This window comes from Scyliorhinus canicula, chromosome 6 (assembly GCF_902713615.1).
Source record: "Scyliorhinus canicula chromosome 6, sScyCan1.1, whole genome shotgun sequence".
NCBI lineage: Eukaryota > Metazoa > Chordata > Chondrichthyes > Carcharhiniformes > Scyliorhinidae > Scyliorhinus > Scyliorhinus canicula.
Window position 1 is genome coordinate 123,873,267 of NC_052151.1, and position 18,267 is coordinate 123,891,533.

At 43.5% G+C, this 18,267-nt stretch overlaps 1 protein-coding gene across 1 annotated transcript in view; it reads right to left on the minus strand.

Moving 5' to 3' along the window:
- rab10 (RAB10, member RAS oncogene family) overlaps positions 1 to 17,319 on the minus strand; it is a 73,709-nt gene extending 56,390 nt beyond the window's left edge. The window contains exon 1 of the mRNA XM_038800061.1: positions 16,821 to 17,319. Within this exon, the coding sequence (XP_038655989.1) occupies positions 16,821 to 16,947 (127 nt within the window). The 5' untranslated portion in view covers positions 16,948 to 17,319. The remainder of the gene's footprint in view (positions 1 to 16,820) is intronic.
- Between the last annotated feature and the right edge of the window lie 948 nt (positions 17,320 to 18,267).

An 18,267-nucleotide genomic window follows, 5' to 3' on the forward strand; every position in this document is an offset into this window, starting at 1 on the left:
ACTTCCCCCAATGCCATGCGCTTTAATTTAGCACAATAATCTCTTACGCAGGACTTCATCAAGCGCCTTCTGGAAGTCCAGATACATCGACTAGCTCCCCCTTGGCAACTGTACTAGTTACATCTTCAAAGAATTTCAACAGATTTGTCAAGCATGATTTCCCATTCGTAAATCCGTGCCGACTCGGACTGATCCTGCCACTTCTTTCTAAATGTTCCGCTATAAAGTCCTTGATAATGGATTCAAGAATTTTCCCCATTACCGATGTTAGGCTTACTATAATTCTGTTTTCTGTCTACCTACCTCCCTTTTTGAATATTGGAGTGACATTAGCTACCCTCCAATCTGCAGGGACTGTTCCAGAGTCTATAGAATCCTGGAAGATGACCATCAATACATCCGCTATTTCCAGAGCACCTCCTTAAGCACTCTGGTATGCAGATTCTCAGGCACTGGGGATTTATCTGTCTTCAATCCCATCACTATTTCAAGTATTTATCCCAAGTAAAGGCACTAATTATATCGGCTCCAAATTTGACAAAGTTTGATAAGCTAATATTTTTATCGCTTAAGGGTGTACAGTACTATTTTCAGGACAGCCATTTACCCAATACAGTAGGGAGTTTTGTTTTAAAAGACTAAAAGCCGAATGAAAATGTAGGATGCATCATTATGCTGAACACTTGCAACATAAAACACGTGTGCCCCCAGGGATATAATGACATGGATTTCATGATCAATGACTAATGAACAGCATTAGTCATTCATTATACTTAAACTTTCACTCAGCTTTGGTACTGGAACTTATCGATTAGAAATTCTAAGCAGTGCAAAGCCCTTAACAGGAAATCTAGGACTTGTGGACAGGACAAACAAAAGTATTTCTTAGAACATAGAACATAGAACGATACAGCGCAGTACAGGCCCTTCGGCCCTCAATGTTGCACTGACATGGAAAAAACTAAAGGCCATCTAACCTACACTATGCCCTTATCATCCATATGCTTATCCAATAAACTTTTAAATGCCCTCAATGTTGGCGAGTTCACTACTGTTGAAGGTAGGGCATTCCACGGCCTCACCACTCTTTGCTTAAAAAACCCACCTCTGACCTCTGTCCTATATCTATTACCCCTCAGTTTAAGGCTATGTCCCCTCGTGCTAGCCATCTCCATCCGCGGGAGAAGTCTCTCGCTGTCCACCCTATCTAACCCTCTGATCATTTTGTATGCCTCTATTAGATCACCTCTTAACCTTCTTCTCTCTAACGAAAACAACCTCAAGTCCATCAGCCTTTCCTCATAAGATTTTCCCTCCATACCAGGCAACATCCTGGTAAATCTCCTCTGCACCCGTTCCAAAGCTTCCACATCCTTCCTATAATGAGGCGACCAGAACTGTACGCAATACTCCAAATGCGGCCGTACTAGAGTTTTGTACAACTGCAACATGACCTCATGGCTCCGGAACTCAATCCCTCTACCAATAAAGGCCATCACACCATAGGCCTTCTTCACAACCCTATCAACCTGGGTGGCAAATTTCAGGGATCTATGTACATGGACACCGAGATCCCTCTGCTCATCCACGCTACCAAGAATTTTACCATTAGCCAAATATTCCTTATTCCTGTTATTCTTTCCAAAGTGAATCACCTCACACTTCTCCACATTAAACTCCATTTGCCACCTCTCAGCCCAGCTCTGCAGCTTATCTATGTCCCTCTGTAACCTGCAACATCCTTCCGCACTGTCTACAACTCCACCGACTTTAGTGTCGTCTGCAAATTTACTTACCCATCCTTCTGCGCCCTCCTCTAGGTCATTTATAAAAATGACAAACAGCAACGGCCCCAGAACAGATCCTTATGGTACGCCACTCGTAACTGAACTCCATTCTGAACATTTCCCATCAACCACCACTCTCTGCCTTCTTTCAACTAGCCAATTTCTGATCCACATCTCTAAATCACCCTCAATCCCCAGCCTCCGTATTTTCTGCAATAGCCGACCGTGGGGAACCTTATCAAACGCTTTACTGAAATCCATATACACATCAACTGCTTTACCCTCGTCCACCTGTTCAGTCACCTTCTCAAAGAACTTGATAAGGTTTGTGAGGCATGACCTACCCTTCACAAAACCATGCTGACTATCCCTAATCATAGCCCATCAGATTACAGGTTTCTTATTGAAACATGTAGAGTGTGAACCAGGAAACATTGGTTAGAATAGTTAGTTCAATGTAAAATCATTTACAGAAAGCTAAATAAGGGAGGAGGAGCCAAATTAATTAAAATTTCCAGTGTTAAATTCTATTGGAATGTTATTCTATGCCTGTACAAGTTAATTTTCAGTAGGTGCAAGTTTGTTTGGCAATTATAACTCATCATATCGCTGACAATGTATTTATACTTGAATGGGCAAGTCCTATCATTTTTCACCATGTGGGTATCATAGAATTTACAGTGCAGGAGGCCATTCGACCCATTGAGTCTGCACCGGCTCCTGGAAGAGCACCCTACCCAAGGTTAACACCTCCACCCTATCCCCATAACCCAGTAACCCCACCCAACACTAAGGGAAATTTTGGACACTAAGGGCAATCCACCTAACTTGCACATTTTTGGACTGTGGGAGGAAACCCATGCACACACGGGGAGGATGTGCAGACTCCGCACAGACAGTGACCCAAGCCGGAATCGAACCTGGGACCCTGGAGCTGTGAAGCGATTGTGCTATCCACAATGCTACCATGTACAGAGACTTAATTCTAGAGCTTTATCTTGGAACACCTTTAACATCAAGTCACTGGGGAAACAATTATTGCTAAGCTTCTAAAAGGGGACAGTGACTGATCGTTACTTCTTGATTGGCACATTTAATTATGCACATTGGATTCTGGAAGCTAATTTACCCTGATAGGAGTGCAGAAAGTCTCACTTTGCCTAGTATTAAAATGATGCGATCAAAGCATTTATCATCTCCAAAATGTTAGGTTTTGGTTATTTGGGTAAAATATCCTAAAAACTGAACATGATAATACAAGTATCGACTCAGGGTGGCATAATTGTTCAAACTATACATTATCACCTACAGCTACAGAAATTAAATACCATCTGCAATTATGATAAATAAATGAATACCAATTCTGCGATCTTGGATTAATTTTCTGATTCTATTTCAACATTGGTTATGTTCAGTCAACAATTATAAACATACAAGAAAAATGATCATTGCTTCAATTAACCTTAAAATGCTCACAATCTGCTCAAATTGAAATCTCCATTCCACTAGATAACTTAGCTACATAACAATCGTTGAAGAGTATGCAGAAGAGATTTATTTGAATTGCGCAAGGGATGAGGGGTTACATTGTATGGAGAAACGTAGTGCAGAGAAGGCCAAGGGGAGAATTGAGATGGGAATAAATAAGGGGAAACTGTCCCAAATAGCAGAAAGATCAGCAATCAGAGGATATAGTTTTGAACTAATTGGTAAAAGAACCAGAGGCAACACAAGGAAACATTATTTAAGCAAGTGCCAAGGATTTTGCATACACTTCCTGAAAACATTGTAGCAGCAGATTCAATAGTAACAGATAGAAGACAATTGGAACAGATGAACACTTGAGGAAATTTATTTATTGCAAAACAGGGTTGTGGGGCAAGAGCAAACGGGATTAAATTGACAGCTTCAATAAAAAGCAGACAGAAATATTGGCCAAATGGCCTCCTCCTGTGCAATGCTATGGCCAATTGAGAAAGAAATAAAAATTTGAATGCTAGCCAGGATATTGGTAGAACTCCCTGCTCCTCATCAATTAGTCTCAAGAAATGTTTGCAAAGTCCCAAACTGGCCTTGATTTAACTTGTCTCAAAGACATCACCTTCAGCTGTCCAATTCACTCTCAATAATGCATGCAGTGTTAGTCTAGACTATGTTGCTCAACAGTGCAGAAAGGAGGCTCGGCCCATCGAGTTTGCACTGGCCCGTGGAAAGAGCATCCAACCCAAGCCCCCACCCTATCCCCATAACCCAGCAGCCCCACCGAATCCGTTGGAATCCAGGGGCAATTTAGCAAGGCCATTCCACCTAACCTTCACATCTTTGGACTGTGGGAGGAAACCTGGAGCACTTGGAGGAAGCCCACACAGACACGGGATAAACTGAGTAAAATGTAAACTCCTCACAGTCACCCGAGGCTGTAATTGAACCAGGTCCCTCGAGCTGTGAGGTAGCAGTGCTACCCACTGTGCCACCATGCTGCCCTTTGGAGGACTTCAATCACAACTTTCTGACAAAATGCAATATTACCACAAGTTTCAAACTGATCAGCAGCACTGCTTTCCCTCCACTGTTAAAATATGTCAATATGGAGAAGTGAATGGATTTACAGGGGGCCGACTGGGGATAAAAGCATAGAAGTTCAAAATCAGAAGACCACTGAAGTTGGATGCTGCTGTCTGATGCTTCAGTCGGAGTGGTTTTCTTGGCAGTTCTTTGTCAGCAGTGATTTGCCATTGCCTTCCACTGTCACAGGTAGTGCAGAGAGGTAGGCCTCAAGTCAACCTCAGCCAAAACGGAAACTGGGCCCACTTTGGTGTTATTCTGAACCACATGCTAGCCACGTAAGCTAACCAGCCCCATATATTCAGTCTACACTCGCGAAAATAGCCACTTTCAATAAATAATAATTTACAACTGGTAATTGTCTATTAACTTTGTTAATTTATTAGAATGCATTCTATAAAAAGGTATTTTTAGACATGGACTAAAATTTATTCACCACAATTTCATTGTGTCATATTTTTTCCTAAATTGACATGCAAATCCATTTTAAGCTTGCAATTTTCAAATTCAAGATGTCATACTAGTTCTTTTGGGATAAGAACAAAAAATGCTGGATAAACTCAGCAGGCCTGGCAGCGTCTGTGGAGAGAGAAACAAAGTTAGCGTTTCAAGTGCATACAACCCTTTTACAGAACTTCCTTTTGTTCTCGAGTAAAACTTAGAATGAAGATTACTCAGAATACTGGACAGAAATCCAGAACTACAAGTGTGATCAAAATTACAGCATGACAAAATGTTGCAGGAGGAAATATTTTTTCACTGCGGTTATAGGAAATTTTGTAAATATATCTGGAATGCATTCACTCTTGGGCTTAAGGAATTTAGCAATGAATTTGGAAGCCATCTTTAAAACAAACACCTCTGCAATACTGCAACTCCCTCTCTCTCATCAGCCTCCCAATTTACTCGCAACACAAAATGTCATACACCCTCCTGGTTCCTACCCAAACTGTAAAATTTGCATTCTAGTCTCAAATTCATCCATGGAATTATCCAATCTCTCATACATGTCCTTGCCCAATTTGTTCTTCATCCTCGAGCCTGACAATATGATCAACTTTGACCATCATCACCCTTGCTGCTCAACTGCACACCAGTCCGAAAGGTACCAAGCAGAAATTATGGCAAACGTGTACGTGGTTATATAATAAAGCTTTAAAGAGAACACGCACTGAAAAAGATGTGCCCTGCACTAACTAAAAAGAGAATATAGCCCTTTATAAATGGCCCCCTGAATTATTTCTCTACTCTTCTTGAAGTCTCCTTAAAAAACTTTGGGCTGTGCTTTGTTAACTCTCCAATCCTTCAAACCATTATTTTCTGCAATATTTTCAAGTTCTAATCGAGTAGTTGAAGGTTTGCACCCAACATGGTTGAATTCTCACCCTGTCCTAGTTTGTCCTCATTTACTGAACAAAATTTGCTATTTCAAAAGAAAAATGGCGATTGATCCAAGCAACAGTACACTATAAAGTGGCTTTCAACACAAAAGTCACAGAAAAGGAGTTCCCGTATTTACCTACCAGGCTACATTTTTCTTCACCTTCGGGTGACTTTGGTCTCAGGTGCTCAATACACCTCAGGTATTTTTCTTCCAACAGTTTTAAAGATTTTACTGAAAGGTTTCAATGGCTATCACATTTTAAAATAAGTGCACTTTTTCATGATAGACGGTTGCACACAGTTTCACTTCATAATTACACATAACAAAACTGTCAGAATTTACAGCACATTGATGCAGATAATATACTTCATATTAATCACCCGCACAACAGCTTTGACGTGACCAATGCAAACCATGTAGTTGATCCAAATTAAATTGCATTATGGGCACCTTTTGGCCCACCTCAACTTCAGTAAATCCTGCCAACCTCATTGTAAATGAATACAACACTGATAAACTGATGCATGGTTCTCCCCCTCCCCAAACTTTTGCAGCCACACACGACTGCAGGAATTCAAGGCACGGCCTCAGTAACTTAGAACATAGAACAGGACAGCACAATACAGGCCCTTCGGCCTACAATGTTGTGCCAGACATTTATCTTAATCTAATATCAACCTAACTTATACCCCTTCAATTTACTGCTGTCCTTGTGCCTGTCCCAAGAGTCGCTTCAATGCCCTAATGACCGACTCCACCACCTCTGCTGCCAGTGCATTCCATGCACCCATCACTCTCGGCGCAAAGAACTTACCTCTGACATCTCCCCTACACCTTCCTCCAATCACCTTAAAATTATGTCCCCTCGTGACAGCCATTTCCACCCTGGAGAAAAGTCTCTGGCTATCCCCTCTATCCATGCCTCTCATCACCTTGTACACCTCTATCAAATCACCTCTCTTTCTTCTTCGCTCCAGTGAGAAAAGCCCTAGCTCCCTCAACCTTTCTTCATAAGACATGCCCTCCAGTCCAGGCAGTATCCTGGTAAATGTCCTCTGCACCCTCTCCAAAGCATCCACAGTCTTCCTATAATGAGGCAACCAGAACTGGACACAATATTCCAAGCGTGGTCTAACCAGGGTTTTTAATAAAGCTGCAGCAAAACCTCGCGGATCTTAAACTCAATCCCCCTATTAATGAATGCCAACACATCATATGCCTTCATAACAACCCTATCAACCTGGGTGGCAACTTTGAGGGTTCTATGCACGTGGACCCCAAGATTCCTCTGTTCCTCCACACTTCCAAGAATCCTGCCTTTAACCCTTTATTCAGCATTCAAATTCGACCTTCCAAAATGAATCACTTCGCATTTAGCGAGGTCGAGCACCATCTGCCACATCACAACCCAGCTCTGCATCCTGTCAATGTCCTGTTGCAACCTGCAACAGCCCTCGCACTATCTACAACTCCACCAACCTTTGTGTCATCGGCAAACTTACTAACTCACACTTCCACTTCCTCATCCAAGTCATTTATAAAAACCACAAAGAGCAGAGGTCCCAGAACAGATCCATGCTGGACACCACTGGTCACCGACCTCCAGGCAGAATACTTGCCATCCACTACCACGCGCTGTTTTCTTTCGGCCAACCAATTCTGTATCCAGACAGCCAAATTTCCCTGTATCCCATGCCCCCTAACTTTCTGAATGAGCCTATCATGGGTAACCTTATCAAATGCATTACTGAAATCCATATACACCACATCCACTGCCCGACCTTCATCAATACGTCTTGTCACATCCTCAAAGAATTCAATGAGGCTTGTGAGGCATGACCTACCCCTCACAAAGCCATGCTGACTATTTTTAATCAAATAATGTTTTTGTAAATAATCGTACAGATCCTATCTCTCAGAATCCTTTCCAATGCCCAAGACGCAAGACTGACTGGTCTGTAATTCCCAGGGATTTCCCCATTCCCTTTCTTGAACAGGGGAACAACATTCGCCTCCCTCCAACCATCGCCACACAGCGCAGCAAACTCCTCCCTCGTAGGAACCTTGGGGATATCCCATCAGGCCCAGGGGACGTATCTATCCTGATGCTTTTCAAAATTTCCAGCACATCCTCCTTCTTAATAGCAACCTGTTCGAGTCTATTAACCTGGTTCACGCTGTTCTCATGAGCAACAAGTCCCTCTCTCTAGTGAATACTGAAGCAAAATATTCATTTTGGGCCACCCCCATCTCCTCAGACTCTAGGCACAAGTCCCTCCACTATCCCTGATGGGCTCTACTCTCACTCAGATCATCCTCTTATTTCTCACACAAGTGTGGAACTCATTGGGGTTTTCCCTAATCCTTCCTGCCAGGGCTTTTTCATGCCTCTTTCTAGCTCTCCTCAGTCCATTTTGAGTTCCTTCCTGGCTACCTTGTAACCCTCTAAAGCCGTGCCAGATCCTTGCTTCCTCAACCTTACATAAGCTTCCTTCTTCCTCTTGACTAGAAGCTCCACTTCTCTCGTCATCCAAGGCTCCTCCACACTACCATTTGTTCCTCATCTCAATGGGACAAAACTATCCAACAAGTGCTCCTTAAACAACCCCCCACATTACTGTTGTGCAATTCCCCGAGAACGGTTCCCACTTTATGCTCCTCAGCTCCTAATAGCAGTATAATTTCCCCACCCCCAATTAAATACCTTCCCATACCATCTGTTCCTATCCCTCTACATGACTATGGTAAAGGTCAAGGCTGTGGTCACTGTCACCGAAATGCTCTCCCACCGAGACATCTGTCACCAGGCCTGGTTCATTGCCAAGCAGCAAATCCAATATGGCCTCCTCCCTAGTTGGCCTATCTACATATTGAGTCAGGAATCCTTCCTGTACACACCTGACAAAATCTGCCCCATCCAAACCATTTGCAGTAAGGAGGTTTAGGTCAATATTAGGGAAGTTGAAATCACCCATGACAACTGTTACTTCTGCACCTTTCCAAGTTCTGCTGCCCAATCTGTTCCTCTGCTGCTATTGGGGTGCCTATAGAAAACTCCCAATAAAGTGACTGCTCCTTTCTTGTTTCTGACTTCCACCCATACTGACTCGGTAGACAAACCCTCCTCGACTACCCCCTTTTCTGCAGCTGTGATGTGCTCCCTAATCAACACTGCAACCCCCCTCCTCTTTTACCTCCCTCCCTATTCTTCTTAAAACATCCAAATCTCGGACATCTAACAACCATTCCTGCGCCTGTGAAATCCATGTCTCCATACTGGCTATAACATTGTAGTTCCAAGTGCTAATCTATGCTTTAGGTTCTTCTCCCTTATTCCGGATACTCCTTGCATGGAAACAGACACACTTTAACCCATTCCACTGAGTGCAATCTTGCCCTATCAACTGTCTATCCTCCCTCTCAGACTCCCACCACACTATTTCTGCTAGTTCAACAGCTACCTCATCCTCTGATCCATAGCTCTGGTTCCCACCCCCCTGCCAAACTAGTTTCAACCATCCCGAAGAGCTCTAGCAAACCTCCCACCCAGGATATTGGTGCCCCTCCAGTTTAGATGCAATCCATCCTTCATGTACAGGTCCCACCTTCCCCAGAAAGTATCCCAATGATCCACATATCTGAAGCCTTCCCTCCTGCACCAGCCCTGTATCCACGTGTTCAGCTGCACTCTCTCTGTTCCTTGCCTCACTTGCACGTAGCACCGGTAGCAATCCTGAGATTACTACTCTGCTTGTCCTGCTCTTTAGCTTCCAACCTAACTCCCTAAAATCACTTTTTAGATCCTCATCCCTTTTCTTAGCTACGTCGTTGGTGCCTATGTGCACCACAACTTCTGGTTGCTCACCCTCCTCCTTAAGAATCCTGTAGACTCGATCCGAGACATCCCTGACCCTGGCACCCGGAGGCAACATACCTTCCGGGAGTCTCGTTCGCGACCACAATCTCCTATCCTTTCCCCTAACCATCGAGTCTCCTATCACTATTGCTTTTCTATTCTCCCCCTTCCCTTCGGAGCCACAGAGCCAGGCTCAGTACCAGAGACCTGTCCGCTAGTGCCTTCCCCAGCTAGGTTATTCCCTCAACAGCATCCAAAACAGTAAACTTGTTTTGAAGGAGAACAGCCAAGGGGGATCCCTGCACTGTCTGCCCGTTCCTTTTCCTTCTCCTGACTGTAACCCAGCTACACAGCTACCCAATACACATTATCGGGCAGCAGGGTAGCATGGTGGTTAGCATAAATGCTTCACAGCTCCAGGGTCCCAGGTTCGATTCCCGGCTGGGTCACTGTCTGTGTGGAGTCTGCACGTCCTCCCCCTGTTTGCGTGGGTTTCCTCCGGGTGCTCCGGTTTCCTCCCACAGTCCAAAGATGTGCGGGTTAGGTGGATTGGCCATGCTAAATTGCCCGTAGTGTCCTAATAAAAGTAAGGTTAAGAGGGGGGGTTTGTTGGGTTATGGGTATAGGGTGGATATGTGGGTTTGAGTCGGGTGATCATGGCTCGGCACAACATTGAGGGCCGAAGGGCCTGTTCTGTGCTGTACTGTTCTATGTTCTATGTACTCTTGTCCTGCACCTTGGGTGTGGCTATCTCCCTGTAACTTCTCTCAATCTCCTCCCTTCTGCCCCCCCGGATGATCTGAATTTCATCCAGCTCCAGTTCCCTAACGCGGTCTCCGAGGAGCTGCACTTCCCACAGGTGTAGTCAGCAGTGACACCAGCGGTGTCCCTCACCACCTACAAGAGGAGCATGCAACTGCCCTAGCTTCCATCCCCTCTGAATTCCCAAAGAGATTTAAAAGGAAAAAAAAGATTACAGCTGGCCTGTGAACCAACTGGAACTCTGCTCCCAGTTAACTGCATTTCTAAACTCCCGGCTCTTCGAGGAAATGTAGGAAATGAAATGCAAAGAGCACCTTGTTCCCTCCTCGCCAAACTCCCTCAGTCACCAAACTCTCACTCTAGCACTCTAATGCACCAAAATTCAGTACTCCAATGCAAACAAAGTCAGCACTGTAAGATGGTTCACCTTTACACTGTCTGACTCTAGTCTCTGAAAACTGGCTTACTCCAATTAACCAATTAACAAGCTGCAGCTGCAAGTAGAGCGCGAGTGAACTCTGCTTAAAGCAGGTTTAAAACTCACCTTCTTCTAACCCAAAGAGCAATTTTTAAGTTAATTTACTAAATAAAAGACAGACTAGAGTTTAGATAAAAATGAACCCTTAATATCCCCCAGTCACCAAACTCTCACTATAGCACTAATTCAGCACTCCAGCTCCTAATAACAGCACGGTAGCACAGTGGTTAGTACTGTTGCTTCACAGCTCCAGGGTCCCAGATTTGATTCCTGGCTTGTCTGTGCAGAGTCTGTACGCTCTCCCCATGTCTGCTCGGATTTCCTCAAGGTCCTCCAGTTTCCTCTCAGTTCAGAGATGTGCAGGTTAGGTGGATTGGCCATGCTAAATTGTCCTTAGTGTCCAAAAAAGGTTAGGTGGGGTTACCGGGTTATGGGGTTAGGGTGGAGGTGTGGGCTTCGGTGGGGTTCGCTTTCCCCTTTTTCACTATAAATTCGATGATTCCCAATCCAATCCCTGGCAGTGTGACAAGTGCTGACTGAATGCGGACTTTGTATACTACATCACGTTTGACTTTTGATTAGAACAGGCTGGGGGAAACCCTGTTTTTCAGTTAATTCATGCACCGAAATATTTATCAGAAAGTATGGGTTAAAGATTAGCAACAGAAACTCATCCAAAAATTTACAAACTGCTTTCATCCACAAATTCTCACAATTACGAAGAACTATTCTACAATCATCTTCGGTTGAAATGTATTCATTAGGTTCAAAAGGAATCCTCTAGGCGAATGCCATTGCCGCACAGGTCCAGAAGTCAATAAGCTAAAGGCCATGTGAAAAATCAGAAGAAAGCACAGCATTGGCAGCATTCTTCCATAAAATAGTTTGAAAGACAATTTTGCATACATAGAATGTTTTCATGAATCAGTTTACTGGAATATTGTGGATTCTAGACCATATTCCCTAACTAATGGCAAGGCTGCTTGTATTTTTAAACAGCAGCTTTAACGGGCTTTAAAATTGGCAATCGTCTTGGGTGTCAAAAACCAGTTCCGAACCTTGCGTCTTTCGAAAGGTGACTAATTGAATCTCATTCCTCTGTGCTGACTCCAAGTACTCCAGAATGCAAATACTTGCCTACCCACAAGGGGATCGTCCTGAGACTAAAAATCATTTAAGAACCTGGCAACAACTGAAGGTTATATGAACCACAGCAGCACACAGATCTGTACTGCTGCAAGTCCAAAACGTAAAAGCTCCATTTCACCCAAGTGAGACAGCTAAAGGATACATGGGGGCTTGCATACAAATACTGTCTTGGGCTCCATCACACAGTTGACTGTTGGATTCTCAATCTCAAAATCATTGCAATGGAGTATATCTTCCTTCATCTATAGATAATTGCAACAGTGCAATGTCTACCTTTTGCTACCAAGATTTCTACCGTGAACATTCAATTTGAAAGTCAATTTTTAGTACTGATTATATCTGGTGTGCAAGACATCACAACAGTCCAAAATTTTTAATATACAATATACACAAGAAATACACATTGGAGCCCAACTGACCAGTCATAAGGAATCCTTGCCATGTCAAAATTTTGAATTAAATAATTTACTTATTCAACTTTAAAATTTTTCAAAAAGTCCAATTTCCCCAGCAGTCCAGATCAAACTTCTGTAGAAAGCATTCCAAGCCAATTTAAACCCCGGCAATTTTCCTACTCGAATAATTTTTGAATTTACCCACTCAGTACCATCTGCTTGCCTTATCCACCTCCACAAAGAAATTATAAAGCACCTATTCACAATCACAGGATACCCCAAAGCACCTCACAGCCAAGTACTATTAAAGTGATGTCATTACCATAATGTAGGAAACAGCAGCCAATTTGAACAAAGCAAGCAGCAAACAGCAATGGGATAATAGCCAGTCAATTCTGAAGGCAAAAATATTGGTCACGACTACAGGCAGAACTCGTCCTGAAAATAATGCCAACGGACTTTTAAAAAAAATATCCAATTAAAGAAGTTGGCACGCCTCAGTTTCTAACTTTGGGGCAGAACTTATCCATTTGTTCAATACACAAACCCTGACATGACGGAATAACGTGTCTCTTTCTGAGAAATTAGACTAGCAAATTATATGGTAGTAGCATGAATTCAACATTCTATCCACTTGCATCCAGGATACAAGTTCAAGATTTCAAGCCTATGCATAGTTAGATGGGAGAGTTAGTGACATCCCCCTCTCAAAGTGGTTCACTTGCCACCTGAACTATGGGTTAAGCAGCACGTTATGGTGGCAAGAGCCAAGATTAGTCCAGTAGCACAATACACTTAAGAAATTCATCAGAACTGATGGACACAAATACACCTTGTAACTTGAAATTATTTATTCAATACCCGAGGGCACTGGTCTTCAACTTGGGATGTAAACCTTCCCTTTTGTTCTTTATCCACTTTACCCCAATTCACCTTCCGAAAAGCTACTTCATATTGAACTCTTCCCAGTGCTGACGAAAGGTTAACCTCAAACATCAACTCTTCCTCCCTTCAGATACTGCCCGACCTGCAGAACATTTACAGCATTTTTGCAGTTCTTTACTTTTGTCACCCTTACGCTCCTCCAGTGTGAAATAGTAGTTTTCTACAAAACGAAAGACATTCAATTTTTTGTTGGATTCACGGTTAAACACTTGCAAAACTAAGGACTCCAACTCCAAGTTGCCATTTTGCACTCTCAAAGAACACTACGCCCCATGACCAGAAACCAGCTTCATAAAGAACCTGGATTAACCACTTCTGGCACCTACTTATCTTCTGCTTTAAATACATTTGTTTATGCCACCAACTATGACAATTTATTCAGAGCAAAGGAGGGGGTAAGGTTTTTGAAGTTATACTGACTTCATAATGACAATCTTGTTGGCGGGAGGTTTTTGGAACAATTTGCATTCATATGGTATCTTGAACATAGTAAAACATATCACAGTGCTACACAGGAGCATTATCAGGAAATAATCATGTAGCCACATACAAGGTATTAGGGCAGGTGACCAAATAATTGTTCAAAGAAATCAGCTTTAAGAAACATCTTACAAGAGAAGGAAATATTACTTATGGCTGCATTTTCTGCCAATGCTGTGCATTCTTAATAATTTATAGGATGTGGGAGTCACTAGCTAGGCCAGCATTTATTGCCCATCTATAGTTGCCCTTGCAAAGGTGGTAGTGAACTATGCAGGCACACCTTATCAGTGCTATTAGGGGGAATGTGTCAGTATTTTGACCCAGCGACAGTGAAGGAATGATAATACATTTTCAGGTCAGCATGATCAGTGACTTAAGACGAGAGCCTCCAGGTGGTTGTGTTCTCAGGTATCTGCTGCCTTTATCCATCTGGATGGTAGCAGTCGTGGCTTTGGAAGATGCTGCCCAAGGAATGCAGTTGCATGCTGATGGTAGACTCAGGTTAGCAGCCACCAGCTTTACAGGGAACAATGTGCAGCAGGCTGCATGTGTGGCCACCATCTTTAAAGGGGCAATGTTCAGCAAGGTGCAATCGCCATCATCCTGTCTCAGGCAGCAACAGGAGCGAATGATGTAAATTTATTTCCTGGACTGAGTGTATCGGATTTTGGAAACTTCTTTTATCGGAGGCTAGAAGGGAAGGATATGCAGACAGCAAAGTGAAATCTTTTCTTAGTGGGAAATTTTACTGCAGTCATGTTAGTCAGTGTTTATAAACTGTGTCTCACAATCCATTTGCATTACTAGGATAATAAGTGTTAAGACTATGAAGGCACCAGCAGTGAAATTATTGGATCTCCACACATTCACAGGCCAGTACACATGAGCAGAGAGACACTGGTCCCTGATATGGACTTCCAGAAGACATTCAATAAATTACCTCCAAGAGACTGCAAGTTAAAGCTCATGGAATTGAAGGCAAATTATTGACTGGGTTAGTTAGGAAAGGCTCCATAAACAGAGTTGGGATAACAGCAGGAACTCTAATTGACAGGATGAGACTTTGGCATCCGGCAAGGATCCGAGTGTGTGTGTGTGTGTGTGTAATAAATATATAAATAAATAATATATATACACATACCCAAGCCTGGCAAGGAAGCATAAAATTACCAAGGGATATTGATAAGATTAAGTCAATGGGAAAAACTGTGGCAAAGAGATTTCAGCATAAGCAAACATGAATTCTTGACTTTTGACCGAGAAAAGTATATATATTTTTTTAAACGATAAAAAGATAGCAACAAGGGATTCAAAGTGATTGGGGGGGGGGGGGGGGGGGGGCACGTACAGCAATCAAAATCTTCTGAATGTTGGCCTTTAAATCTAGAGCAGACTAGAATACAAGGAAACAGTCATGTTACAGTTACACAAAGCCCCAGTTAGAACACAGCAATTCTGGCCACCAAACCTCAGGAAGGATTTATGGCCTTGAAGGAAGTGCATCATAAATTTACTACAATGGCAACTGGGCACCTTTATGAGGATAGATTACACAAACTAGGGGTATAATCGCTGGAATATTAACGGGAAAACTGTGATTGAATTAAAGTTTAAGTTAAAGGGAACTGACGAGGAGGACAGGAAGTAACTGTTTCCACTGATGGAGGGTCCAAAAAAAGGTAATTGTGCCAAAATTAGAGCTAGACCTTTCAGGAATGAAATAAGGAAACACGTCTTCAGGCAAAGAGTGGTAGTTGTTTGGAATTCTTTTCCACCAACACAAATCAATTGTTAATTTCAAATCTATCAAGGGATCCCACTCACAAAACAATTGAAACCTAGAGGACACTGATTTAAAGTACTTGGAAAAACCAAAAGTGACGCAGGGAAAACTTTTTCACATAGCAAGTGATTAAGGTTTGGAATGCAGTGCCTGAGGTTATGACGTAGGCATGTTCAATCAAACCATTCAAACAGAATTATACTTATCTGAAAAGGAAGAACGTGCAGGGTTATAGGGAGAAGGCAGGTAATGACACCAGGCAAATTGCTCATTCGAAAAGCTGTTGCAGACACAGTGGCCCAAGTAACCCCTCCCCCTTTCTCTTCTGTAACAATTCTGTGATATGGAGTCAGGTCCCTGATCTGCTATGATTTCAGAGAATGGCAGAACAGGCCCAAAGGGTTAAAGGGCAAACTGTGGGTTTGATCTAGAATACCCTGCTCATGGCTGATCTCAAACGAATTAACAATTAAGCTATAGCAACTAGGTGGTATCACTTTCTCCAATTTGACCATGTTGGTTAACTAAAAAGTTAGATATACACTTACACTTAAATGAATAACATTTTAATTTGTGAAATTTTCAAAACCATTCATAAATGTGCATAAATTCATATTCAGAGATTAAATCTCCAGATGGCAACTTGTTTACCATTAAAACTTGACCTTTTCTCAGATAAATGCCCCAAACCAGCTCAAAAGAGTTTTTCTTTCAATAAACAAGGCCATTTTTAAAAGTGCTTTTTTTTTTAATTACAGCAGTACTGCTCGAAAGGAGAAACACCCAAGTGAGAAGCTCTATCAGCATTCGCAGCCTTTTCCAAAAGATCTCGAGATATCCTCAACCACGAAGTTTAAACACAAATAACAGCACGGTTTAAAATGCAAGGTGTGCTCCAGAAATAAACGAGTCAGATCTGTTATAACAAAACATTTTGTAAAAAACATGAAAAATGCTCCAAATGTCACTTCCGCACATAAACCTACAGAATATCCTTAACCACGGGGAAACAGAATTGCGATGGACATATTAACAGTTTAAAATACCACCACCCTCCCCCAGGAAGTTCCACTGCATTGGAGTACCCGGTTATTTGCAGGGGGGGAAATCCTATACAAGGCCCAAACTCTACCCTGGGACGGCCATCCATCGCCTCCACCCAGTCCAGCAGCTAAATAAAACTGAGCCAACATCAGTGACCGCTGTCTGTCCGTCCCTCCCTCATTCACTCACCTATAGTAGAGATAAAAGTGGTGTTAAAGGCGTCATCCGAGAACCTGAAAAGGACGCAGGTTTTCCCCACCCCGGAGTCTCCGATCAGCAGCAGCTTGAACAGTAAATCGTAGGTTTTCTTCGCCATAATCCCTCCCTCCCTCCCTCAATCACTCGCTGAGCTATGAACTGGGGCGAGGAGAGTTCTCTTTTTTTTGAGAACAAAATGGCGCCTCTCTGTCTGTCTCTCTCTCTCTTTCTCTTTCACGTTAATACCGTTCCGGCTGCAACAAGTTAGATGCCATGAATGTCCATTGATCGGCCGGTTTAAATAAACAGACACCGGCAGGCCACCAAAAAAAACTTTTTTTTTCCCCTCTGACGCTTTTAACTTCGCTCAGACATTCGGGAACCGCAGAAAGAATTTCATTCAACGTCGACGTCAATACATCGCTGCCTTGCCTCCCCACCGCCTCCTCTCACTAACACCAGGGCCCTGCACCTCCCCCTTCCTTCACTCCCCTGCCCACCAGCGCGCGACCCGTTGCAGCCGGAAGTCCCACCCATTCCTGCATTAGGCGTGCCGTCATTGGCCCAAACCCTGGAGTGGGGGGGGGAAGGGCAGGGACGCGGCAGGCATCGATCTGTCAATCACCCAGCCAGCTCCGCTGGCTCCTTGTCCCCGAATGTCGGAACAGATGATGTCATTAGGGCGTGATCGATCGCGCATGCGGATTCTCCCCTTCGCCCATAAAGGATGGGCGTATGTGTGTGTGTGTGTGTGTGAGAGAGAGAGAGAGAGAGGGGGGGACACATCTGATTCAGAACATCACCTGGAGCACGACCTCCTGACTGCACTCGCAGTCAACTGACAGCCCATATTATTTTAATCACCTTGCTTTCGTCAGTTCCTGTTCAGCAATTCCTTTTTGGGAAATTGCGTTATGTTTTAAATTAGGCGTCATTGTAGCGCATTATGGGATACGATGGTAGGGCTGCACCCATTAGGGGATGGTAATTGCAGTGACATATACAGGGGGTTCATGGAAAAGGTTAGGACTCCACTGGATGAGACCAGATGAAAGTGTGGAGAGGAACTGGGCACAGAGATAGGGGGAGGACTCTGAATCGAGGCACTGCACAAAGTCAACTCGACCTCCTCTTGCGTCGGGCTAATCCTGATGCAGCTCAAGGTGGTGTACAGAGCACACCTCACAAAGACGTGCATGAGTGGGTTCTTCCCGGAGGTGGAGGACAAGTGAAAAGGTGTCGGGGGTTTTTGGGTGGGGTGGGGTGGGTGCAACCACACCTACATGTTATGGTCATGCCCCAGACTCATGGAATTCTGGAGGGCCTTCTTCAAGGCTATGTCCAAGATTGTGTGGGTCGAGACGGGACTGTTCTGAAAATCAAACATTGTTGTACAAATGTAAATACTATCCAGCATTAGAGCCCCAGTCACAGATAT